Genomic DNA, 26,749 nt, shown 5'->3' with positions numbered 1-26,749 from the left:
AAAACGTCCTTGGAAGAATAGTCAAGAGAAGTAATCTGTGGAAAATCAATGCCAGAAGTATTAAAAGGGTTATGGGGCATGGGCTAAGAGATGGAGTAAAGCTGACAACATTATCGGGGCAGTCGAGGATTATAATGTGTAAAACAGATAAGCAAAAGATACTTGTTGTAGCAGATAGCATTGAAAAGATCAGTATAAGACAGGAAGATACTTAGAATTGTAACTAATCAGTCAACAGACAATGATTTCACAGAGAATCCTTTACAGGTGTATATCACTTTTGATCTCCAAAACAAGTAAATTTTTAAATCCCAGTGAGTAAGAAAAAAGATTTTTGAATAGTTTTTTTAGCAGCAATTGTCATAATTTAAGTGCTACTTCCTGCACAGCCAGAATTTAACAAATACATCTTCATATTCACAATAGACCACTGAAATCATCTGTAGGATTAGCTAAATAAACCTGTTAATAAAATGAAATTTAATAATAAAACGTGCCAGTATGTATCACACGGAGGGGAATGAAACATTATATACTGGAGTAATATGAAGCAGCAATGACAGCTGAAAATAGTGAAATTTGTTGAAGCTTAAACCTTTTAAACCAGAAATAAATCAAATTTTCATCAAAGAAAAATTATAGAATGAAGTCAAAAATGGTTTCTCTGTTTGTACTGTATTACCTGTGTAAGATGAAATGTTATGGACACTTTAAAATGCTCTTAAGTTGAAGGCTTTTGAGACACACACTAAGAATCTGAAAGCTTTATGATGCTTTAGAATGAGCATTATTAAATAATATTCTCCATGGAATATTTGTGACATGCAAACTGTAACCAGTGAGAGAATGTGTTATAGTATCAGTTGCATGAAAAAGGGACAAATTCTTGTGGGAAGTAAGACACCTGTGCAACATTTCTATTTGAGATGTTGATGAGAGCTGGTGTGGTGCAAACCATTCCAGAAAGTTTAGTTGGCTGGAACAAAAAACACCTTGTGCATAAAAAAATGTATAAAATTATCACAGAGGAAATGTATAAGATTGGAGTGGTTGGAAAGGAGGAATTCAAACACCATCCAGTTCTGGAAAAAGGATTATAATGTGCCACACTGGAAACAAAGATGAGTTCATGTATAATGCCAGCTTATGTTTTATTGGGCAAGAAGAAGGTGCAGATTATCATTCTCAAATAAGTGCCTGCCATATATTATAAAAAGTGCTTTAGGAGTGTTATTGAAAAATTACCAAACACATCTGTGATTGCTTTTGATCAGGCTCCATATCACGTGATGATAAATCCAGTACAAAGAAATCCATCTATGAAATGGAGAAAGGATTTTGTTATTGAATGAATGGAAAGCGATAATGTAGAATTTCCATCTAATGCCACATCATATGAGGAATTTACAACAGCAGGCTTACTGGAACAAGCGCAACAGCACTTCAATGCACGGGAATACCTGTTGCAAAGTATATTGCAATAAGTGGACAAGGAAATTAAACTTCTGTGGTTGCCTGGAGCACATTGTGAATTAAACGCCATTTAACTTATTAGGGCATTTGTCAAGAACAAGGTAGCAAAGGAAAACAACAATTTTAAAATAAATGATACTTTACAGTTGTGTTGCTCTGCTGTGGTAAGTGTTCATCAAAGTGTCTGGAGGAATTCAGTAAGTCTTGTACAAAAACTTGAAAACGGTTATGCCCAAAGAGCACACTGTCTTGAAACAGCAATAGAACCATTGCTGATCCAAGTAGTGACTCCAATAGCAGCAGTGAGACCTCAGCCACTCCAATAGCAGCAGTGAGACCTCAGCCAGCAATGAAAGTGATTAAGGTTGGTTTTATTTCAGACATTATTCTGTACTGCAAAAATTACACATTCAAGCTAATCAACTTTTCTATGTACTGTTGAAATGTGCTATACAAATGTTCATTTATTGTGAGCTGCTTGCATACTGAGGATTTATTTGCAATATCTCTCTACTTGCAACAAAAACTGAATGCAGCAGTGCTGTACTGGACTCCAACTACGAAGTTGTCATTCTTTGCTGATGTTTAGGTGCTTATGGTGCATTACAAAAGCAGTGGTGCACTGGTATGACAGCTACACTCCACCACAGCGTCGCATAAATTTCAGCTACTAACACAATTGCTTTACAAACTCTTAACTAAAAAACACAAGGTGTTTTAATTGGTAAAGACATATGATGCAACCAATAAAAGTTAAAGCGTAACACAAGTGCCTTCTCATTGCATTAACTACAACGGTAAGCTTAATCGCAGTGTCCTGCGTCTGACATTATAGCGCTGAAACGAGTAATCAGAAAATTACAAAAATCTGCGTGTAAATGAACAAGGTTGTGCATTTGTCCTAATTACGATCTGAATCTTATGCATCCTTAAACTTGACACACTCCGAAAAAAGCTAGAAAAACCACAGTTTCTCTTAAATATTACCACGTGTGTCACCCCTATTTCAACTAAAATGTTATATTCATACACTAAATAAAAGTAGAAATATCCACGATTCTGGAAATGTATAACGTATCGATGTTGGTAATGCGGTGTGACTAGAATATGGGCTTAAAGTCAAGGTCAATCATTATGAAATGGATAATAATCTTCCTGTACAACACTCCATCTTCCATGCTGAATTGTGGATGCTTAACAACCAACTGCTGACAGTGTGGGTAAGCACTTTGTGCTTATCTCCATTCTTCCAGGTCTGTTTCGTCGCCTTCCATGGCATGAATTTTGAGACTGAGGCCTGAATTTTGAGACTGAGGCCATCCGCATTCCTGTGCGATTTACCTAATTGATGTGTACTACTTCAAAACTTGTGAATTCACTGTTGTAATATCCAGCAAGTTAAATGACTTGTTGGATCTTTTAAGTCCTAGTAACTATTTCAGTGCCACAAGATCAGTTATTACTTTGAAACATCATCCATATAAATAACAGCAGAAATAAATTATTCCACATATTAAGCACTAGCATTTCTTCCTGAGTAGCTGAATAATTTTTTTCTGCCTTAACTAAGTTATCTTGATACATATGCTATTGGATGCTCTTGTCTGTCTACTTCTTGGCTTAAAATACACCATAAGATAAAATTGTAAACATCACACAACAGTATTGGTAATCTGGAAAAGCAAGAACTGGACTAGAAGTAATAAATCTTTTAGATTTATAAGTGCTGTCACAATTTGGAGACAATTTTTTTTTCATTTTTTAAAATAATTGAATGGTGAGTCACACAATTTCAATGAATTTCAGAATGAATTCTTTATAAGAATTACATAGGCCTATATATGGCTGCAATTCCCTTATTTTTTGTGTATGTCGGAAAATTTTTGATGGCATCAGCAAGTTGTGGATCAGTGCGTACACCTTTCAAGCCAGCAATATAGCTCAATAACAGACTTTTTGCAAAACAAAATGGCATTTTTCCGAGATGAGCGTTAACTGTAGAATATAATATAATATATTGTCATATAACATGTCCTATACAATCATTTGATTGAAACTTTGGTGACTCAGCAATGAATACAGTTGTATGCCTACATAGGTATATGTACTGAAGAGCCAAAGAAACTGCCTATTGTCGTGTAGGGCCCCTGCAAGCTTGCAGAAGTGCCTCAACACGACATGGCATGAACTCAAATAATATCTGAAGTACTGGTAAAGGGAATTAACACCATGAATCCTGCTGGGCTGTCCATAAATCTGTAAGAGTACAAGGGGTGGAGATCTCTTCCGAACATCATGTTGCAAGGCATTCCAGATACGCTCCATATTTTTTCATGTCTGGGGAGTTTGGTGGCCAGCAGAAGTGTTTAAACTCAGAAGAGGGTTCCTGGAGCCACTCTGTAACAATTCTGGACACTTGGGGTGTCGCATTGTCCTTCTGGAATTGCCAAAGTCTGTCAGAATGCTCAATGGACATGAATGGATGCAGGTGATCATATCGGATGCTTACATATCTGTCACCTGTCAGAATCATCTCTGGACGTATTGGCTCCCATATCACTCCAACTGCACACACCCTGCACCATTACAGAGCCTCCACCAGCTTGAATAGTCCCCTGTTGACATGCAGGGTCTGTGGATTCATGAGGTTATCTCCATACCTATAAGCATCCATTCACTCAATACAATTTGAAACAATACTCGTCCAACCAGGCAATATGTTTGCGGTGATCAAGAGTCCTATGTCAGTGTTGACGGACCCAGGTGAGGTGTAAAGCTTTGTGTTGTGCAGTCATCAAGGGTACACAAATGTGTCTTCAGTGCTGAACGCCCATATCGATGATGTTTTGTTGATTGGTTTGCAGTCTGACACTTGTTGATGGCCCAGCATTGAAATCTACAGCAATTTACAGAAGGGTTGCACTTCTGTCATGTTGAACTGTTCTCTTCAATTGTCGTTGGTCCCGCTCTTGAAAGGTCATTTTCCGACCATAGCAATCTCCTTTATGTTTTACTGGATTCCTGATTTTCATGGTACACTTGTGAAATGGTCGTACAGGAAAATCTCCACTTCATCGCTACCTCGAAGATGTTGTGACCCATCGCTCATGCGCCGACTATAACACCATGTTCAAACTCAAGTTAAATCGTGGTAACCTGCCACTGTAGCAGCAGTAACCAATCTAACAGCTGCACCAGACACTTGGCCAGCTACATATCTCTGTATTTGAATACACATGCCTATACCAGTTTCTTTGGCAGTTCAGTGTATAACAACACATACATGTGGTAAAAGAAAGTATATGCACACATACACGAGCACGTTACAACATAAAAAGCTGATTAGTGTTAACATTTCTTCCACTTTCTTAAATTTTTCTATAGTGTTATAACATTTTAAATATTTTGTGGCGATTGTTTCTATAGTTTATAAATATAGGAAAAGAACACATACCTGCATTAAGAGGACACACACACACACACACACACACACACACACACACACACACACACACACACACACACACACACACACACACACAAAACATAGAAGGAATTATCCTTAAGTCTTATGAACATAGGTTTGCTAGATTGCGTAGTGTTTGTTCCTATCATACCTCTGATGATTTTTTCTGTAGCTTGAACACTCAGGCGCTTTGATTTTTCAGCACCTCTGAAAATTATGCCACATGTAACAACTGATATAAAATGTACATGATAAACAATTTCCTCAACAGCTAAGTCAGATACTTTGTTTAAAATTCTCATTGCATAAACAAAACTGTTTGATCACCTCACGAGGCAATTCATGTGATCAGTCCATGAACAGTTTTGTTTATACAGCGTGTCCCACTCAAAAGAGACCCCACAGACAAACATTTGCTTAAATTACACTTAAAAACTTTGCATAAAAATCAGAAAATGGAATTAACATGTCATACCTTGTTCATGGGGAAATAAAGCTGAATAACGAAAGATGCTGCAAGTGACCACTCTCGACTTCTAAACACAGTTGAAGATGATGCTGCAGATTCTCGAATGTTGCTGCCAGAACCTCTGGCGTCACTGTCTGGTTTTCTCAGATGATGTTCTCTCGTAAATCTTCCAAGTTGTGTGGTTTGTTCCTATAGACCTTGCCTTTTAGGCCACCCCGGAGGAAAAAGTCAAGTGGTGTTAAATCAGGTGACATTGGGGGCCACAGTCATTTTGAAATCACTCTCCGGTGCTAAAATGATTCGACCTCAGCCATGGTAACTCCAGACATGTGGCATGCGGTGCCATCTTGTTGGTACCAGCTGAGAATAAGTTCTTCATTGTCGAACTGGTTCACAAATTCCCAAAACATTTCAACATTTCACCGTAAACTGCACTTGACACTATAGACTGAAAAAAAATTGGCCCTTAGATGCGATGCCATGATATTGCTCAAAACACACCAATCTTTTGTGAATGCAGGGGTTGCTTGCCAGTGCATGAGGACTTTCATTATACCACAGACATGTATTCTGAGATTTTACGTAGCTAGAGAGGTGGAACCACGCCTCACCACTAAACCATGTGTACTGCAATAGTCTTGGTCTGTGAGCAATAAATTGCTGAAGTCAATGGCAAAATGTAATGCATTTGTCTTTGTCATTAACATTCAGTTCCAGAACAACAGTAAGCCTGTACGAATATATGCTACCTTTTTAGCAGTTCTGCGACATGCTCCATGACATTCCACATTCCTGAAATAAATGTCAGACTGACTTAGCAGGAGAGGCCAACAGTTGTTGTTTCACATCAGTCACTCTTTCTTCCATTAATGGCGGCTGTTCCCTGCCTTGAAGATCCAACACAGTTCCATTGCTCTCCATCTTGTTCGCTAACTTTTGAATGCACCATTTAGGTAGTATATGCTGGTCACCAAACTGTTCAACAAACATTCACTGACATGTCTTAATGGAAACAGTAATCCAATTTGTTTTACAAGAAACATCTGTTCTTCGACAGAGTAATGATACATTGTCGCTAAACACTGAATGCTGAACTCAAGCCACAGCACTGTTGTGTCAATTGATGTTGCTGAGTGCAGTGTTGCCTCATCAAATGTCACAATTTACGCAGTGCAATTTTGGAGGAACTGCTACACATTTGTGGCATCTCTTTTGAATGGGGCACCTTGCAGTAAATCCAAGAAGTTTAACAGAATCTGCAGTGACAAGTTCTCCACATCATAATTTAAATGTGTTATATATCCAACAGTATGTTTGGTCCTGAAATATACAATTTGTGTTTTGTAAGATTCAGTTTCATAGTATTATTATTTATCCAGTTTTCTTCAAGTTATTGAAATTTTTTTGCAGTATTCTGTACTAGCTCTTCATTGTTTTTATAGCAAACTACTGCTGCTGAGTTGTCTTCATACAGAATTGTTTCTGAAGTTATCTTAAATGACATGTTGTTTACATAATGCAGGAACAGTAACAAGCCTAGTATGGACCTCTAGGGTATGCCTGCTTGTGTTTCCATCCAACTAGACTGGGCTATCTCACCTTTTTGTTGTTTAACTGCCCTGCCTGTTGAACACTGTTTACCGGCACTACACTCATGGAGTATTCGATCGACAAATATGCTGGGAGAAACTATCCTCTGTTTTCTATTTTTGAGTTAGGATGATAACCAGATTTTACATGGAAGCCATAAGCAGCCATTTTATGAAGCAGCAGTTTATGGTTTACCATATAGATTAGATTAGATTAGTACTTGTTCCGTAGATCATGAATATGACAGTTCGTAATGATGTGGAACGTGTCAGGTTAATAAAAGGTATCTATGCAAGATACTACATTACACAAAATATTACACGACACTTAATATATATGTGGGGGTTAGGGATATTACGCACTTACTATATCCAAAAATTCATCTAATGAGTAGAAGGAGTTGTCATTGAAAAATTCTTTTAATTTCCTTTTAAATGCTATTTGGCTATCTGTCAGACTTTTGATGCTATTAGGTAAGTGACCAAAGACTTTTGTGGCAGCATAATTTACCCCCTTCTGAGCCAAAGCTAGATTTAACCTTGAGTAGTGAAGATCATCCTTTCTCCTAGTGTTGTAGCCACGTACACTGCTATTACTTTTGACTTTGTTTGGATTGTTAATAACAAATTTCATAAGTGAATACATATATTGTGAGGCTACAGTGAAGATCTCTAGCTCTTTAAGTAAGTGTCTGCAGGATGATCATGGATGAGCTCCAGCAATTATTCTGATTACATGCTTTTGTGCAATGAGCACTCTTCTACTAAATGATGAGTTACCCCAGAATATGATGCCATACGAAAGCAGAGAATGAAAATGGGTGTGGTAAGCTAATTTACTGAGATGTATATCGCCAAAATTTGCAATGACTATAATAGCATAAGTAGCTGAACTCAAACGTTTCAGCAGATCTTCAGTGTGTTTTTTTCCAGTTCAACTCCTCATCAATGCATACACCTAGAAATTTTGAATATTCTACCTTAGCTACCGATTTCTGATCAAAGTATATATTTATTAATGATGTCATTCCATTTACTGTCTGGAACTGTATATACTGTGTTTTGTCAAAGTTTAATAAGAGCCCATTTGCAGAGAACCACTTAATGATTTTCTGAAAAACATTGTTTACAATGTCACTGGTTAATTCTTGTCTGTTGGGTGTGATAGCTATATTTGTATCATTAGCAAAATGAACCAGCTTTGCGTCTTTGTGAATGTAGAATGGCAAGTCATTAATATATATTAAGAACAGCAGAGGACCCAAGACCGAACCTTGCGGCACTCCATTCTTGATTGTTTCCCAGTTTGAGAAATCGCCAGGGTTTTTTTTTTTTTTTTTTTTTTTTTCTTCATATTACGTGAACTGCTTATTTCAACTTTCTGCACTCTTCCAGTTAGATATGATTTAAACCATTTGAGCACTGTCCCATTCATACCACAGTACTTGAGCCTATCTAGAAGTATTCCATGATTTACACAATCAAAAGCCTTTGAGAGATCAAATGCTTTAGAGAGATAAAAGGTGCTGGATACATTCAGCAGTGTTATCAAGGCATTTGCTCATTTTAGTGATCAGTTTGTTGATAGTGTGCACAGTACTTTGCCCCTTCTTAAGTCCATATTGGTTATTAAGAATAAAGTTACATTTATTTTATTACTTTTTTAATTGATTACATACTGTTTGCTCAACTATTTTAGAAAAAAAAAAATGATAGTATACTGGGCAGAAATTTTCTGTCTTGTGGATAGATCAAACTTCTGCAAATTACAGCGTATGGGGACAGCAGCTCTCATCAAATGATTGAATTCTTATGTGGCATAGATGGTGTGCAATATTGTGACATCCTGTTCTTACTATTTTTGTCAGAATTTCATCCCAGCCCACAGATTTATGATTTTTTTATGGAGTTTCATAATGTCAGCCATTTTATGGCAGGGTAAATGAACAAATTTAAATTCTCCAGATCTGTGTTGCATTATTTGTCCTCAGACAGAAGATAGACAAACTGAAGGCTGATACCAGTGTGTTGACACACAGAACTGTGTCAAGGAAGTGTCTTGCTGCTTTTAAGTGTTGCTGAGCAGTCGGGTCAGTGACTGACGGTGGTCAAATCCCATTTCCTGGTGCTCTGTCCTTTCTTCTAAGCCCTACTACAGTTCATCCCATTACGGTACACTGAAGTCTCTATTAGGAAGAGGAACTGTCTACTGATGTGACACAAGTAGAAATACGGTAGATGTCGATTTGGAAGCAATGGGGGATCCAGTATTACAGTCAGAGTTTTACTGAGCTTTGGAAGAAGTGTAGTCAAATAAGGTGGAAGTCATGGATAACATTCCTTCACAATTTCTAAAATCATTGTGAAAATAGCAATCAAATTACAATTCAACTTAGTTTATAGAATTTGAGAGTGGGCATATACCTTCGGACTTCCAGAAAAGTATCATTTACACAATTCCGAAGATAACAAGGACAGCGCAGATTGAGAATTGTTGCACAGTCAGTCTTAGTTGATGCAGTCAAGCTGCTGACAAGAATAATATGTCGAACAATGATAAAGAAAATTTAGGACCTGTTAGGTAGTGATCTGTTTAGCTTTATGAAATATAAAGGCACCAGAGAGGCATTGTGCTTGATAGTGGATGCAAGATCAAGAAAAATCTAGGCATCTTTGTAGTTGTTCACCTAGGAAAGTCATTCAGTTATGTACAATGGTGCAAGATGTTCAAAATTCTCAGAAAATTGGTACAAGCTTTAGTGCAAAATATATATAAATGTACAGTACTTATCAGATCTAAGAAGGAACGATAAGAATGAAAGACCAATAACAAAGTACTCTCATTACAAAGGGTGTAAGACTGGAACACAGTTTTCACCCCTATAATGTTCAGACTATACATCAGAGGAGGCAATGACAGAAACAAAATTTAGGTTCAGGAGGATGAAATATAAGTGACAAGATTTTCTGATGGTGTTGCTCTTCTGACAAGTGAAAGTGTGGAAGAATTATGGGAAATACTCAATCATTTGAAGAGTCCCCTGCCACAGAATATGGATTGAGAGTAAACTGAAGAAAGAGGAAAGTAATTAGGAGAGCAGAAGTGAGATTAGTGAGTAACTTACCCTCAAAATTGGGGACCACGAAGTAGATGAAATGAAGGAACTCTGCTACCTTGGAAGCAAAATAACACTTGACAAATAAAGCAAGGACATCATATAAAGCAGACTAGCACAGACAAAGAATGCATTCCTGACCCAAAGAAGGCTACTACTACAAGCCCAGACCTTAATTTGAGGACTTCAACACACAGGTCGCCGAAGTGGAGTCCACTCAAAAGACCTGCACCCGGCGAACGATCTACCCGTTGGGAGGCCCAAGCCACGTGATAGTTACATTTACATTTGAGGACAAATTTTTTGAAAAATTTAAGTATTGAGCACAGCATTGTAGGTAAGTGAAACATGGGCTGTGGGAAAGCCAGAACAGTAAGACAGTACTGGGCACTACTCACTGTAGATTGAATGGTTAGCTCAAGCCCCACACATGCTATGGCATGAAAATATATATATTTGTTGTAGTCAACACTCATCTTAATTGAGTGGCCCAGAGATGTAGCTGGTTTCAGAGTTTGGCTACGTTTTTCATCATAGGGTGCCAGTTCACACTAGTTGTAAACTCAATTTTCAAGCTGAAATAAAATATAAAAAAGCAATGCAGTCAGGTATTGCAGTGAAACTTAAAAATATTGAAACACTCACTTTGATTTATAATTTGAACAAGTAGTTTATTTCTATTTTTCCATGAAAGTCTTCAATATATTCACTAAACACTTAAAATGCAGTCTGAGGGGCTTTTATGTAAGGGTGGCCATTAATAACTGATGCTACAACAGTTCACTATAAAATTCACATGTGATCACGACACTCAGCAGTTTGTTTACAGTTCGCAGAATACACTGTTGTCTGCAGTCCTAATTGCGATCAACTTGGTCGTTTTCGAACGTCGAACGTCTTTTGCCTTTACAAATGTCTGCTTGTGTCTGTGTATGTGCGGATGGATATGTGTGTGTATGCGAGTGTATACCTGTCCTTTTTTCCTTTTCCCCCCCCCCACGGTAAGTCTTTCCGCTCCCGGGATTGGAATGACTCCTTACCCTCTCCCTTAAAACCCACATCCTTTCGGCTTTCCCTCTCCTTCCCTCTTTCCTGATGAAGCAACCGTTGGCTGCGAAAGCTTGAATTTTGTGTGTATGTTTGTGTGTCTATCAACCTGCCAGCGCTTTTGTTTGGTAAGTCATATCTTTTTAAAATACATACTTAATTACTCATGTACCTCTTTAAACTTTAGAATGCTGCCACTAGTTCGTCTCTTTGAATTTATTTATTACCAAAAACACAGTTTCTCTCAGTCGAATCCCATATTCCGACCTTTCATTCAAAAATTGCTCAATGCAGCTCTCCTAGCCGCATCCGTAAACACTTTGTTCTTATTAATCGGCCAAAGCATTACTGAGATATTAGCCTTTGAACTTTCATAAATTTACAACTTTTAAGACATCAATAACATTTAAACTATTATATATTTTTGTGGTGTGTCTAGATAATTTAGTCCTGTTTTTATCAATTTATTTCTGGCATATAAATTTCTCCGGCATATAAATTTCTCCAGATGCGCAAACATGGCCATATGTGCCCCTGCCAAGCGTCTGCTCGGATTTTTCCAAGGCTGCATAAATGCAAGCTGCTCACCATGGCCCCATAGTAACCACCAGCCATGTGCTCTGCGGCAGGAAACTGCCACTCTAATATCCCAACACAGCATGTGCACTCGCAACAGGAGTGTCCGAAGTTATGTGGACTGGTAAGGTAAGGCATGAGGAGGTTCTTTACAGAATTGGTGAGGAAAGAAATTTGCGGAAAACACTGATTAGAGGAATGGACAGTATGACAGAACCATATGTTGTGAGATCAAGGAATAAGTCTCGTGGTACTAGAGGGAGCCATATAGTGTAAAACCATAGCGTAGTACATAGACTGGAATATATCCAACAAATACTTTGCGATGTTGGGGGTAAATGCCACTCTGAGACAAAGAGGTTGGCACATGAGAAAAATTATCATCATCCGTATCAAACCAGAGGACTGACAAAGATAATATTAATGATCCAACTACCAACTGCAACAGCAGAACTGACATTGTGAGTAACATTATTGAGCTTATCAATAATTACAGTTCTTCATCAGTTATGAAAAAGAAAGCATATAGATTATATGTGCTAGCATTGTTTTTTTTTTTTCTTTTTAATACAATCCAATTAAATCTACACTCCTGGAAATTGAAATAAGAACACCGTGAATTCATTGTCCCAGGAAGGGGAAACTTTATTGACACATTCCTGGGGTCAGATACATCACATGATCACACTGACAGAACCACAGGCACATAGACACAGGCAACAGAGCATGCACAATGTCGGCACTAGTACAGTGTATATCCACCTTTCGCAGCAATGCAGGCTGCTATTCTCCCATGGAGGCGATCGTAGAGATGCTGGATGTAGTCCTGTGGAACGGCTTGCCATGCCATTTCCACCTGGCGCCTCAGTTGGACCAGCGTTCGTGCTGGACGTGCAGACCGCGTGAGACGACGCTTCATCCAGTCCCAAACATGCTCAATGGGGGACAGATCCGGAGATCTTGCTGGCCAGGGTAGTTGACTTACACCTTCTAGAGCACGTTGGGTGGCACGGGATACATGCGGACGTGCATTGTCCTGTTGGAACAGCAAGTTCCCTTGCCGGTCTAGGAATGGTAGAACGATGGGTTCGATGACGGTTTGGATGTACCGTGCACTATTCAGTGTCCCCTCGACGATCACCAGTGGTGTACGGCCAGTGTAGGAGATCGCTCCCCACACCATGATGCCGGGTGTTGGCCCTGTGTGCCTCAGTCGTATGCAGTCCTGATTGTGGCGGTCACCTGCACGGCGCCAAACACGCATACGACCATCATTGGCACCAAGGCAGAAGCGACTCTCATCGCTGAAGACGACACGTCTCCATTCGTCCCTCCATTCACGCCTGCCGCGACACCACTGGAGGTGGGCTGCACGATGTTGGGGCGTGAGCGGAAGACGGCCTAACGGTGTGCGGGACCGTAGCCCAGCTTAATGGAGACGGTTGCGAATGGTCCTCGCCGATACCCCAGGAGCAACAGTGTCCCTAATTTGCTGGGAAGTGGCGGTGCGGTCCCCTACGGCACTGCGTAGGATCCTACGGTCTTGGCGTGCATCCGTGCGTCGCTGCGGTCCGGTCCCAGGTCGACGGGCACGTGCACCTTCCGCCGACCACTGGCGACAACATCGATGTACTGTGGAGACCTCACGCCCCACGTGTTGAGCAATTCGGCGGTACGTCCACCCGGCCTCCCGCATGCCCACTATACGCCCTCGCTCAAAGTCCGTCAACTGCACATACGGTTCACGTCCACGCTGTCGCGGCATGCTACCAGTGTTAAAGACTGCGATGGAGCTCCGTATGCCACGGCAAACTGGCTGACACTGACGGCGGCGGTGCACAAATGCTGCACAGCTAGCGCCATTCGACGGCCAACACCGCGGTTCCTGGTGTGTCCGCTGTGCCGTGCGTGTGATCATTGCTTGTACAGCCCTCTCGCAGTGTCCGGAGCAAGTATGGTGGGTCTGACACACCGGTGTCAATGTGTTCTTTTTTCCATTTCCAGGAGTGTATCAAAGAATAGAGTGAAAGATGTATAATAGGATGAGACTAGGGCAAAACATCTTTTTCCGTTTGCTAGGATTTCATTTTATCTTTTCTCCCTGTGATAATCGTGACAAGTGTTGTTCACATGAATGTGAAATGTTGTTGCAATTAACACCATTATATTGCACCTTAGACACTTAGAATGTGTTATAAGAGTAATAAATGACAAAACATGTTGTATATTTATGCACAGAAATATAGTTTCTTCTTTACTATAATCTCAAATTGTACAGAGAGGTAGTGATCATGTTCTTTATTTTATAGCAACAACAAATTGAGGAACTGTCAGTTGACCTGAAAGACAGATTGACAAGGATAGAAGACTTAGAGTCAATGATAGAGAGTATGAAAGAAGATCAGCCTAATAAAGAACGATTGTTGGCTGCTATCGAAAGTGATAAAGTTGCTGCTGCAAGGGCCGTTGCGCAGAATCAGAAATTGAAAGAACGGCTGGAAGAACTTGAAAATGGGTTTGTGACAATGGTTTGTATTGTTACTATATGTGAATGATAACCTGTGTAATATGTAAGGCTTTTTTTTTTAATACTTATTTGTAAATAACTGTTTGTATTGTGTATTTCAGAGCAATACTAAACTAGAACTGACAGAAAAACTGCAGTATGAGCAACACGTAAACAAAGAAAAGTGTGAACAAATCCTGGATTTGGAAAATGAGCTGAAAAACATAAGGTAATTATAATTTATGGTTATTGGTAAAGGGAAAGACATCAAACTTCACAATAAGTTGATTCCCATTTTGCTGTGAAACTTGTGAGTAGGCTCAAGATGCATGTGGAGGAAATGAGTTTTAATATCACTGGGAGACCTTTTAATATCCATCTGTAAAAAACATACAGTGCTTCTATGTTTAAAAAAATCGTTAATACTGAAAAGACAGAGTATCACTACTGGGAGAAGTAATGGGGACATGGCTGTGTTCATTAACAACATACTGTGCCTCACCTCTTATGTACATAGGGGACCAGAACTGTGTTCACCAAATGATTTGTTTTCTGAAAACTCAACTCATGGCCCCCCACCCTCACCCTCAATCTGCCTTTCAGTTCTCAGTGCCTTTAATGCAATACCTGAGACATATAACATTCTAAAGAGCTACTACTGTACTTGCACCGAAGTTTGTATCAATCAGCCATATTCCATTTAACAGTGGAGGAAGGAATGGAAGAAACAATTACCAGAGAATATGAGCTTGGTAGTTGGAATGAGAGAGGAGAAAGACTAATTGAGGAGCGTTTATTCAAAGCTCGATATGTGCAAAAAATTTCAAAGTTGAGTTAGGCATGGTAATGGCATAGCGTTGACCTTTGACTCAGTTTTCACATTTATTTGTGTCATTTAGACTCAATACATTGAAAGTAGCAGTTTTTATATGTTTATTAGGAATAGTGATACTGACAGTGAATTCTAACCTCACTTGTATAAGTTTGAATAGTGCAACCTGTGATCGGGGCTGAGCCGAATCAGAATGCACCTTCTGCCAGGATAGTGGCCACTCCTTCAGCAAGGTCCGGAAAGGCATGTGGGAGTAGGGGTTTGTTAGTTATTGGGAGCTCCAATGTTAGACGGGTCATGGAGGGCCTCAGGAACATAGCGGCCAGGGTGGGGAAGAAGTCCAACATTCACTCAGTGTGCTTGCTGGGGGGACCTTGTCCAGGATGTGCAAGAGGCTCTTCTGGCAGCTATAGAGCGTGCGGGTTGCAGCCAGCTGCGGATTGTTGCAAATGTCGGCACCAACAATGCTGTCGTCGGGGTTCCGAGGAATCCTTGGGTCCTTTCGACAGCTTGCTAAATTGGCGAAGGCGGCCTCCATCTCTCAAGGAGTGGAAGCCAAGCTGATAATGTGCAGCGTCGTGCCCAAAGTGGACCGGGGTCCTCTGGTTTGGAGTCAAGTGGAGAATCTAAACCAGAGGTTATGTCGACTCTGTGACAAAAAGGGTTGTAGATTCCTTGACCTACGCTAGGCGGTGGAAGGTTGTAGGATGCCCCTCAATAGATCAGGGGTGCACTACACACAGGAAGCAGCTACATGGGTAGCACAGTACTTGTGGTGTGCACATGGGGGTTTTTTACGTTAGGTTCCTCCCCACGAGAAACAAACCGTTGGCCTGAAAAATTACCAGTTCATGTCACTGATGTGAGTGTGCCAACTGTAAAAATTGTTAGTTCGCCTAACCAGGTCATTCCAAAGGATTTAAATATGCTTAATCTCATGTTAGTAAACTACCGAAGTGTGTCTAACGAGATCGCCGAGTTACTCTCCGAAATAAAAAGTAGCAATGCCAATATTGTATTACGTACCTGATTCAGGAAGAGCTTACATAAACCTGAAACACGAGGTTTCACGATCAGAAGCTAAAAGAATGAAAGAATGCAAAAGCTGCTGGATTCTCCTATGACGCTACTTCCCACATTCATCATCATGTGGCATCATTAAATAAAATGGATCCAGATATGTTTCTATTAAAATTTCTGAATATTTCTTTACCTCAGTGCAGAGTAACGGACACCCAGAGTGAAAAAAGTAAGAAAACAGTGACGATGGTATATACCATACCATTAGAAAAGAGAATGGTGAAGTAGTGCCTGTTAGTCATGCCCTTTTCAAGGGGTATCTGGCATGTCCATGAAGGAGGAAGGTTACCAGAGTAAAGGAGAGATGGCGACAGAACAGAAAGGATCTTAAGGAGATAACTGGTTATAAATGCAGAGAGAACCACCATGGAAGAGGGAATTTTACAAGAGGTTATTTGCCATCAGATCTCCCAGTCAGTAAAATGTTCAAGAGGTTCTGTGAAAAAAAAGAAAAAAATCTAAGACTAAAACAATGCTCCTTATAAAAATACAAGCAAGTATTTTACAAACATATCCTTGTATCATTCAGGACACCTCATACCAATACCTGCTCCACTTGTAAGTTTGGTTTAATGGTTGTAAAAGCAGAAACATGTCTACCACATAAGAATGAACTACGAACTAGACACATGTTCTATAATCTCGTGCAAAGTGGTTTATGATATAATGAGGGTAGATAATCCAACTTTCATTAAGATTTAGTATGACTTGCAGTAAAATCAGGCTATTCCAAAATTATCAGTCACTGAGGTTTTGTGCCCAATACAATCTGTGCATCATGATCAACAAAAAAAGGAAAGCATCTTTTTGTACATCTGGTGGGGACAGAATCCTCAGGAGGATGCAGTGAAGTTGCTTTGGCTTTGCTGGGCTTCCTTTGTGACTTGTATTTAAAAAAAATCACCAGTACTATACATCTAATCTTAAGATTCTTGAAACAGCAAAAAAAAAAAAAAAAAAAAACCACTTGTATGATGGACGATGCTTAAAGCGTTCTTGGAAGGGAAAAAAAAAGAAACTCATCACTTCTTCCCTGTTCATGACCATAGTGACATGCTATTGAATACAGATAGAACTGAAAATCTTAACAGAAAAAAAGAAAGCATCTTTTCTCCTGAAGAATATTATGATATTTTAGAAGAGCATGATACTCTCACAGTACTAAACACAGACTGGACTGTTAAAAATGTAAAAGTTAGTGCACAGAAAATACTAAAATGCAAGCTGCCTTTCAAAATGAACAGCCAGTGCGTCATCTCACACAAGAAAGCAAAAAAATATTAATGTGTCAGTAAGTGATACATACTCTGGAGGCTCTAACAACCCTACCACAACAAAGGTCAGAATTTAATAACGATTGTGGTATTGCTCACGCTGCTAAATACTGCATTTTCGGGCAACAACTAAGTTATTATGTGGCAGGTGTTATTAGAGCACAGTTAATAAAGTCATTTCATGTAATAATGAAAAAAAAAAAACTGGGCACTCATCTTTCCGTATTTCCAACACTGGTCTCGTTGTAAAGTCATGGCTCAATCGTTTAAAATCTAGGTAGTTATGACTCCAAGCTCGGATGCAAAGAGGCCTAAGTTTTATTCTGCTATATTCAAAAGTTTTGTAGATGCGCTTCACAAATCATTTTTGAAGCTTACACTTTTGCTGGACAATGGTGATGTAAAAAAATAATTAGCACTCCGAATTTAAGTTACACTTCCTTTTAATTGTTTTTATTGCAATATCACGTGACACACAAACATCACTTCACAATACAAAACATGCTTGAAAACATCTTCCCCACATTTTATAAGCCAACTACAATATGCATCTTTCCAACATGACGTCTAAGACTTAACCCTCTCAAGGTCCAACTCTCTAACAACTCAACAACTAACTATCTATCGCTTACGCGCCCAAAAATCAGAGTTACAAGTACATCAAAGATCATAGTGACAAAAAAAAAAAAAAAAAAAAAAATACACATAAGAATAATATCATTGCAATATAAACATATCGATGTATCACAAGTGAAATCAAATCTGAATGTTGTCTCAAAAATATGTTAAGTAGTTAACAGAAAAACAGTAGAATATTACTGGTATCGAGAGGTTCAGATGAGGTGCCGTAATGGTTACGTAATTCAAGTCCGTTACAAGACCCAGTGTAAGTTGACACCCTGAGATGAAAGAAACCATGCCATCCAACGGTACTAACATCCACCCTTCTACCAAAGCAAAATATGATAAGCAAAGAAAAGAAGAAAGACGTGTATTTTGAAAGTCCAGATGGTGCAAAGGAGTTTAACAAAGATGTCCTAAATGGATAATGTATAGATGTAAGAGGCTTGACAGTGACAGTGTTATTGTAGCATACAATACTTTCTTGTTATTCTTTTCACACTTCATGTAGGATTGATATTAATGATATAAGCTAAACAATTATGTTAAAATAATTATCATTGTTATGTTGTATTGTGCCATTGTATTTCTGTTATTAAGGTTTGTATTCTCAATAAAGTGAAAAACTATAAATTAAAAAAATGCTGAATGTAGTAATAGATGCAAAAATACACATTTAACAACAATGCAGACGTATTATAAACACTACAGCACATAAAAAATTAGTTTTTGAAAAAATACATGGAATTAAAGAAGGCAACATAACTGATACCAGCAATAATTATAAGCATTTATTGACTTTTGAAAAAAAAAGTGGAAAATTTGCGTCTTAATTTATTGTTATAAAAATCAAATTTTAATATGTTTCATTACAATACTGTCAGTGAGATCCAGCAGTCATGTAAAAATTCAAATGCTGAAACACATCTATTCAGGTGAAAATAGAAACACTCATTTTATGAAAAACTGTATCTGTTGCATTTATCGAGTTTTGAAAACATGTTCCTCAATTGAGTTCTGCAGTAAATTTTAGCTGTTAATAGAGCAGAAACTTTATCCAAAAACCACAAGCGGAGGAGGTATACTTGTACCTGGGAACATTCCAACTGGATTACATCATGGTCTGAAAGAGATCCTGGATCCATTAGTGTATTGTAACATGTACCCAGGAGCAGACCTATATTGAGATCGGAGTTTAGTAACGAAGAGTAGACTGAAGTTTAAGAGAATTGTGTAGTAGAATCAATGAGTAAAAAAGTGGGATAGTTAAGTACTTGAGGAATGATTAGACACGTTTGAAGTTCTGTAAGCTGTACACACTGCGATAATGAAAACCACAGCAGGCATTTCAGTTCAAGAGGAATGGAGATGACAGGCGTGGTGCAAGGAAGGTATCAGCAAAGAAACGTTGGTAATGATAATTCCACTGGTAGACAAAAAAAGGAAGTTCAAGAATGTTGATGGGAAATATCAATACAGCAATACGTCGCTAAGGATTGAAATAAATAGGTAATGCAGGGACGCTTAGGTGAAATGGTTGCTGGAAAAATGTGAAGAAATCGAAAAAGAAATGGCAACTAGGAGGACTGATTCAGTGGAGTTAAAAGCAAAGGTAGTACCATTAACAGTGCAGTTGGAATTCCTCTACTAAACACAGAGGACTGTATAGGTATAAAGAGTACATTGAAAGGTCTTGTTTGATGACATGATAGAAGTAGAAATGGAAGTTGATTTGGAAGACAAGGGATCCAGTGTAAGTCAGAGTTCAACAGAGTTCTGGATGCCTTTCAGTCAAATAATCCAGAAGGGACAAATTACAGTCCTTTAGCATTTGTAAAATCATTGGCGAAAGTGAAAATGAGCCAACTACTCCGGTTGTTGTGTAGAAAATGACAGGAGACATACCATCTGACTTTTGGAAAAATATCGTCCACAGAGTCCGAAAGACAGCAAGAGCAGATCAGTGCAAGAACTATTATACATTCAGCTTAACACCTCATACATCCAGGGTGTGTACACCCCAGGACTTCTGGGAAAAACCCGGGAATTTTTTCGTCTGGGAGAAAACCGGGAAAAACATGGGAATTTTTTTGAAATTTCGGGAATTTTTCATTGTTTTAGTTTTCAGTTAAATTTTTGTAATTTTAACTGATAAGCACTGATACTCTAATAAAAAATATTACTGTTTTTCGCTACTGCAGAGTAGACTACAACAATAAAACATAAACAATAAAAAATTTTAAACTTAAAGTTGGAAAGGAAATGCGTCTTTTACAACAAAACGCATGTTTGTTTGAGTTGCCAGTGGGCTCATGCCCATATGCAGATGAGTCGTGTATCAGCAGTAGCAACAAGCAGCCAGATGCTACTGGGAAAAATTTTTCTGGTGCACCCAAGGGGTAGTTCTAATGTTCCACTTGATTCTGAAAGCAAGACTGAAGAAAAATCAAGACACATTCATAGGATCTGTTGACTTAAAAAATAGCATTTGACAATGTAAAACGGTTCAATTTATTCAAAATACAGAGAAAAGTAGGAGTGATCTACAGAAAAGGATGGGTAATACACAATATGTATAGGTACCAAGAGGGAAGAATAAGAAAGGAAGACAACAAATTGCATGGATTAAAAAGAGTTTAAGATACAGATGCAGCCTGTAGGTGCTACTGTTTACTATCTGCATTGCAGAGAAAATAAAATAAAAGTTCTTTTATATCCTGTGTAGCATTGGTAGAGACTGTTTCTCATCTCTTGCTCCGGTGGGAACACAGAACCATGGAAAACAAACACACATTCCTGTAAGTCTGCAATAGACTTGAGTTCACGAAGTGAACAAAGCATAACAATTCCAGGACATAGCAGAGTTGGCGTAGCATTGCAGCAGTTCCAGATCAGTAACCACTCAAGACCAGAAACAAACTAAGTCGTCTTGTGTTGTAACGGCGACCGAAACGGTCGCAGGGTTGTAGTGACACAAACACGGTGGGACCTGCGGAGCGGCCCGCGAACAGCAACACAACGGGAGAGGACGGACACGACCAACGAAGGACCTTATGACACAAAACAAGAACAGACAACAGAGTCACAAACCAAACAAGACAACCACGTCCACTCATAAAGCGACACAAAAGTCAATACGCTGTCTAATGCGAGGCGATATGTCCTGAGACGCACGCGAGGTTAGACTGGCAGGCTGAGCGACAGCCAGGCGCTTAAGTACATGATCGGGGACGCCGCTATTGGCTGCTGCAACCACGTGTTCCACTGTGGTGCCCTCACTCCAAATGTGGGCCAGGAGGCATGCGCTGCCACAGCTTACGGCGCGATGGTACAGAGACCTCTATGGGTCTTCGATGTCCATGATGTCTGGCGGGGATTCAAATTCCGTGGTGCGCGGTACCAGATCTTGGCTGTGCATTGGCGCAATATGAACAGCTATAAAGTACAACAAGGAGTGAACCTGGATCACACGATCAGCGGCAGTCAGTCACCACCAGGTGGCGCCACATGACGCACATATATTGGCGGTGGCTTCCCTTCCAATGGCTGCCTGTAGACACTGCTTACTGCATTAGTACCTTTCACTAAAAAGGTTTGCTAATATATTCCAATCCTCAGTGAAAATGATGAAGAATGACAGGAGCTATGAATGGAATGATTAGTATGATGAATACAGAATATGGGCTGAGGGTAAACTGAAGAAAGACTAAAGTAATGAGGTTAATTATAAATTTAACCTCAAAATTTGTGACTGTGGAGTACATGAAGTGATGGAATACTACTACCTTGGAAGCAAAACAACACACAATGGATAAAGCAGGGAATATTAAACATAAGACATAATGTGAGGAAGAACATTCTTAGAATATACATTTGGGGCACAGTGTTGTGTGTTAGTGAAACTGTGGAAAGACAGGGAAAGAAGAAAACTGAAGTAGTCAAGATGTGATCCTATAGGAGGATGTTAAAAATTAGGTGGTCTAATAAGGTAAGGAATGAGGTATTTTCCACAGTATCATTAATAAAGCTACATATGCTAAACACTGACAGTAAAAAGGGACAGCATGGTAAGACATATTTTAAGACATCAAGGAATAACTTCCATGATACTAGAGGGTAAAAACTGTAGGGGAAGTCTGATTGAAATCTGTGCAGCAAATAATTGAGGATGTATGGTACTTTGAGATGAAGAAGGTGATGAGAGAGAAATTCATTGCAGGCTGCATAAAGCCATTCAAAAAACTGATGACTACAAAAAAAAAATCTGCTGTACTATTTCTCTGTTTTGTGATTAATAAGCAGCCTCTTCTGTCATCTTTAGTCAGAACATTTGAGACTGTGATTACAGTTCTCCTTTTGTATTTAAAATAGTAATGAGATAACTTACTTAGTAATCTATGTTTTGTCATCTAAAATTTTGTAACAGAATTCATTGTCTTTCAGGCAGCAGCTACAGGAGAAAGAAGCTGCATTACAGCAACTTGAAAGTAAGCTAGTACAGCCTGAGGAAAATGTATCTGATGAACATGATGATGCTGAAGTTAAGCAAAATGAGCAGTACAGTTTGCTAAATCAAGAACTTACAGAGGCAAAAGTAAGTTACTTCTGATTTGTTTCAGATTATGTAACAGTTACTGTGTGTGGTCATGATGATATTTTTCTCAGCAACATTTGCCCAGTTAATACTATATGCAAACATTTATTCTGAGTTAAAGTTATCAATTTAATATTTTCTTTAAAGGCTGTTATTGAGCAATTAAAGTTGCAAAACTCAGAATTACGTGTTATTATGGAACAACAAAAGAGTCCGCCAGATGCTGCATCTGTTCACACTGACAAAGTCATTTCATCTCTCTCTGCGAGTATCCAACAGTTGGAGGCAGAGCGAGATAGTTTATTATCTCAGCTACAACAGGCCAAACAGAATAGCTCAGGTTAGTAATTGTTTTTACCATGTAGTAAGTTTCATTCATGAGACCCCCAAAATTTAATAATGTTTCAGAGGGCAGGCTACCTATGTGATTTAAGGCAGTGTGATGTGGCAAATTTATGCATGATAAGTACTTACAAATTTTGGATAATAAATACACACAAGCTTTAGGTTTTGTGCCACAAGTGGAGGAAGACAGAAAATAGACTTAAAAAATGTATCTTACAGTGTGGCAAGTGAAGGCAAGAATAAGTATTTGCACACAGTCAGACAATGTAGCACAAAAGGGGAAACCAACTGAAAAAATAATAATGAACAGAGAGTAATAAAAAAGAGAGGAAGATACCTAAGGAAAAATGGGCAGGATAACAAAAGCTTTTAGAATTTAAAAGCCCCACAATTATCCTGACTAGTCTTTCCTAATCTCTACCTTCTTGTATCTGCTCTCATTATAGTTTTCTGGCACTGAGTCTCCATTGTTTTATGTTATTATTCCATTCTTACCTTTTACTGTCTTCACATTAAGTAAGTAAAACCAACCTCAATCCATGGATGGTTTGAACACAAAGTGCTTTCCTGGGCTCCGTCCTATTGAGGGTGCAAGTGATTATCTTTCTTTTCCTTCAACTTTCAAACTGACATAACCAAACACATATGAGTAGCAACAATTTAATGTTGACTAGGGTCTTTGGTGCAACTTGGTATTTTTCACACTGTCAGAGATGAAATAAGTGGCAGGTGACAGAAAAGACCACTATGACTGACTGGGGATTGAACCTGCACCTTTGGATTTATATTCTAGTACTTAACCACTCAAAAAAGGAGCCTTCTTCAGAAGGACAGTTTCAAATAATCCACAGAAAATTTTAAAGGGAAGGTGTCAACACTAAGAGTTCAAAAGATAGTTTGCTGTTAAATGCAAAAGAGAGTGTGAATAGGTGGAAGTGATGTATTGAATGCCTCTGTGAGGGAGAGAAACTGCCTGCTGATGTGATAGAACAGGGTATGGGTGTAAATTTGCAGAACATACGTAATCCAGTAGGGTCATTCGTTGTCAAGGGAACCAAGTATCCGCACTTGACCATATCCAATCTAATGAAATTTGGTGTGAATGTTCCATATGGTCTTTAATGACTATATACCAAATTTCAGTCTACAATCTTCAGTGGTTGAATTTTTAAGGTCTTGTAAAGAGAGGCTACCCATTTCCATATCACATATAAAGGTGCAAATGTGCCAGATTTGCTAGGCTTTTTTAAAAGTTCTAGCAGAAATTTGGTTATTTGCTTCACTATAAAAAGACAACTTTTTAGGTGAATCACGCCATGGCAAAAATTAGGCATTTGGTCACCTAAATATGGATATAAGCCTCTAAAGTAACTAAAAAATTTGTCGCACTATTCTGAAAGCTACTCTGCTACTTTCCACATGAACCAATCATCCGAAAACTTTAGGCGATTGTTTCTACCTATGATGTCTATATATGGATCAAATTTAATTCACATTGGATGCCTAGATGAAAAGATGTGCATTTCCAAAGTTACCCAAAATTTTCTACGTGCAAGTTTTAGGGTATTTTTGTGGGGAAAACATTCAACTGTGTCTTGTTCAATCCTTTTCTTCTTGCCAGAGCTAGAAAGAGCATGCTTTATGCTTTGAAAGCTATATTGTTTAATTTATGGAACTTGCATTTTTCAAACATTAATTTAACACATGCCATAAAAACAAGTATAATGTACAACATAGCAAATTTGCAAAACAAAAGTACTAAAGAGTCAGTTCCATTATTGGTTAAAAAGTTCTACAATTTTGTCAAAGGCAGATTGTCGATAACTGTATAGTCTTCCTAATGATGATGTTGATGGCGCTTCTTAAAGTCATGACAATATGTTGTTCAGGAATCCAGCAGGTGTCTTTAACAGTTGGCCAGTGGAAGGAATTAACAGAACTGTGTGGGTGCATAAAGCTGTTGAGGACATCTTGTTGTTCATGTGAAACTTCACATGTTTTCAACCAACCAAAAATTGTCATACATGCGTGCAACATTCTGTCCTAGTTGTAAACTTGCAATTGAGATTGCTGGAATTTCTTCATCCACTTCGAAGGCATTAACAGTGAATGCTGTAGCATCATAGGAAACCCTTCTTACTCTGAGCTGATTACAATTAATTGGCTTAAATCTATGATTTTCTCTTGTTCCAGATGTTGTATGTCCCATGTCAAACCTTGTTTGTTGACCAGGCTGTAATTTTTTTTTAATGTCCTCTTTTGGTACACAAAAAACCTTTATGCTTGGAACACTATCATCACAGAATTTGAAGAAATTATATTGAGTCAATGTTTGGTTATATAAAGACAATTTACTGTAGATTGTTAAAAAAATTTGATTCAGCAGTACTGCCAAAATCCTTTTTGTGCCAACATAAATTTTTGAAATTCTTATGTTGAGTGCTGGACAATCACTAAAGTAATAAATATTCTTACTAGTTTCAATCTTTGTCTTTGAATATGCAATTAATTTTATTTGAAAGGCACAGACAACAATGTTATTATGACAGAGACAGTCATTGATCATATAAATGCTAGTACTCTGGGGCATTCTTTGCCACCAAAATAGACAACAAATGTATGTAATGTGGCCTGACTATTCACCCAATGAAATCCTTCCACAGTATCTTGATGATCAAATGAATAATTCTCAGCAGAATCCATCAATATAATTAATTCATTTTCTGCAAGATTTCTTTTTAGCTGCTTAAGGTATAAAATTTGGTGTTTCGACACAAGATGGTGGCTTCTTAAACCGGTAATTTTCAAAATCGATGCCTCCAAGAAATCTTCCATTGTTTGTTCAGTGTCATAGTCTTTACAAGCATCTTCAAGAAAAGCCTGAAGTAGCATTTTTCCTGGACATTCCTCACAACTTTTCAGCATACACTCTTTTGATTCCAAACTGCATACAGTTTTTTCATCAAATCCTTGTAGTTATCTCGCATGGAAATTGGTGAAGCCAACATAATTCGATATTTTAATGAATTGCACATACACATACAGAATGTGATCCAGAAGCACCAACTGTAGTACACCATTTCAGCCTGAGCTCACAAAATTTTGAGAAGTTCAGTTGATTTCCATATTGCAAAAAATAAGCAAGGAACATTTCTTTCAAGTTACAAAGGAGCAGGCATTTCTTCTTATGAATCTTTTCCCCATTTATTCTTACTGCAACCCAATCCTTTTTGCCTGGACATCAATGAGGAAACGCAACATCTTAAAAAAAAAAAAAAAGAGGACATCTCCCAATGGTAGTTTCCTAGCCTCCATCACCATTTTAGTTAAAACAGCAAATTCTTTAGCCATTTTTTCAATAGTCCAGCTATTTGAGAGCAGAGTCAAAATTTGATCTTTAATACAATTGCTTGAAGTCTGAAGTTTAATCTTAAATTTCTCAATTAAGATGCCCATATCTTTAAATTTTTGGCACTCTTCCATTTGTATTTAAGCAATATCCGCTAAAGCTACAGCATTCACAGTTAATGCATTCGAAGCGGATTAAGTAATTCCAGCAATCTCAATTGCAAGTTTACAACCAGGACAGTATTTTGCAAGTATGTATGACAATTTTTAGTGGGTTGGAAATGTGTGTGATGTTTCACTTGAACAACAAGATGTCATCATCAGCATTATGCACACACATGGTTCTGCTTGTTCCCTCCAGTGGCCAACTGCTAAAGACACCTGATGGATTCCTGAACAACATATTTTTGTGA

The 26,749-nt window shown here is 38.5% G+C and overlaps 1 protein-coding gene across 1 annotated transcript in view; it reads left to right on the top strand.

Annotated features, from left to right (window-relative positions):
- The window catches only part of LOC124799314 (golgin subfamily A member 2-like), a 114,854-nt gene that overhangs the window by 82,622 nt on the left and 5,483 nt on the right, over nucleotides 1–26,749 (top strand). The window contains exons 8-11 of the mRNA XM_047262902.1: nucleotides 14,046–14,264; nucleotides 14,365–14,471; nucleotides 22,493–22,643; nucleotides 22,791–22,983. Of these exons, the coding sequence (XP_047118858.1) occupies nucleotides 14,046–14,264; nucleotides 14,365–14,471; nucleotides 22,493–22,643; nucleotides 22,791–22,983 (670 nt within the window). The remainder of the gene's footprint in view (nucleotides 1–14,045; nucleotides 14,265–14,364; nucleotides 14,472–22,492; nucleotides 22,644–22,790; nucleotides 22,984–26,749) is intronic.

This window comes from Schistocerca piceifrons, chromosome 5 (assembly GCF_021461385.2).
Source record: "Schistocerca piceifrons isolate TAMUIC-IGC-003096 chromosome 5, iqSchPice1.1, whole genome shotgun sequence".
NCBI classification, from domain to species: Eukaryota; Metazoa; Arthropoda; class Insecta; order Orthoptera; family Acrididae; genus Schistocerca; species Schistocerca piceifrons.
This window is presented reverse-complemented; position numbering and strand designations above follow the sequence as displayed.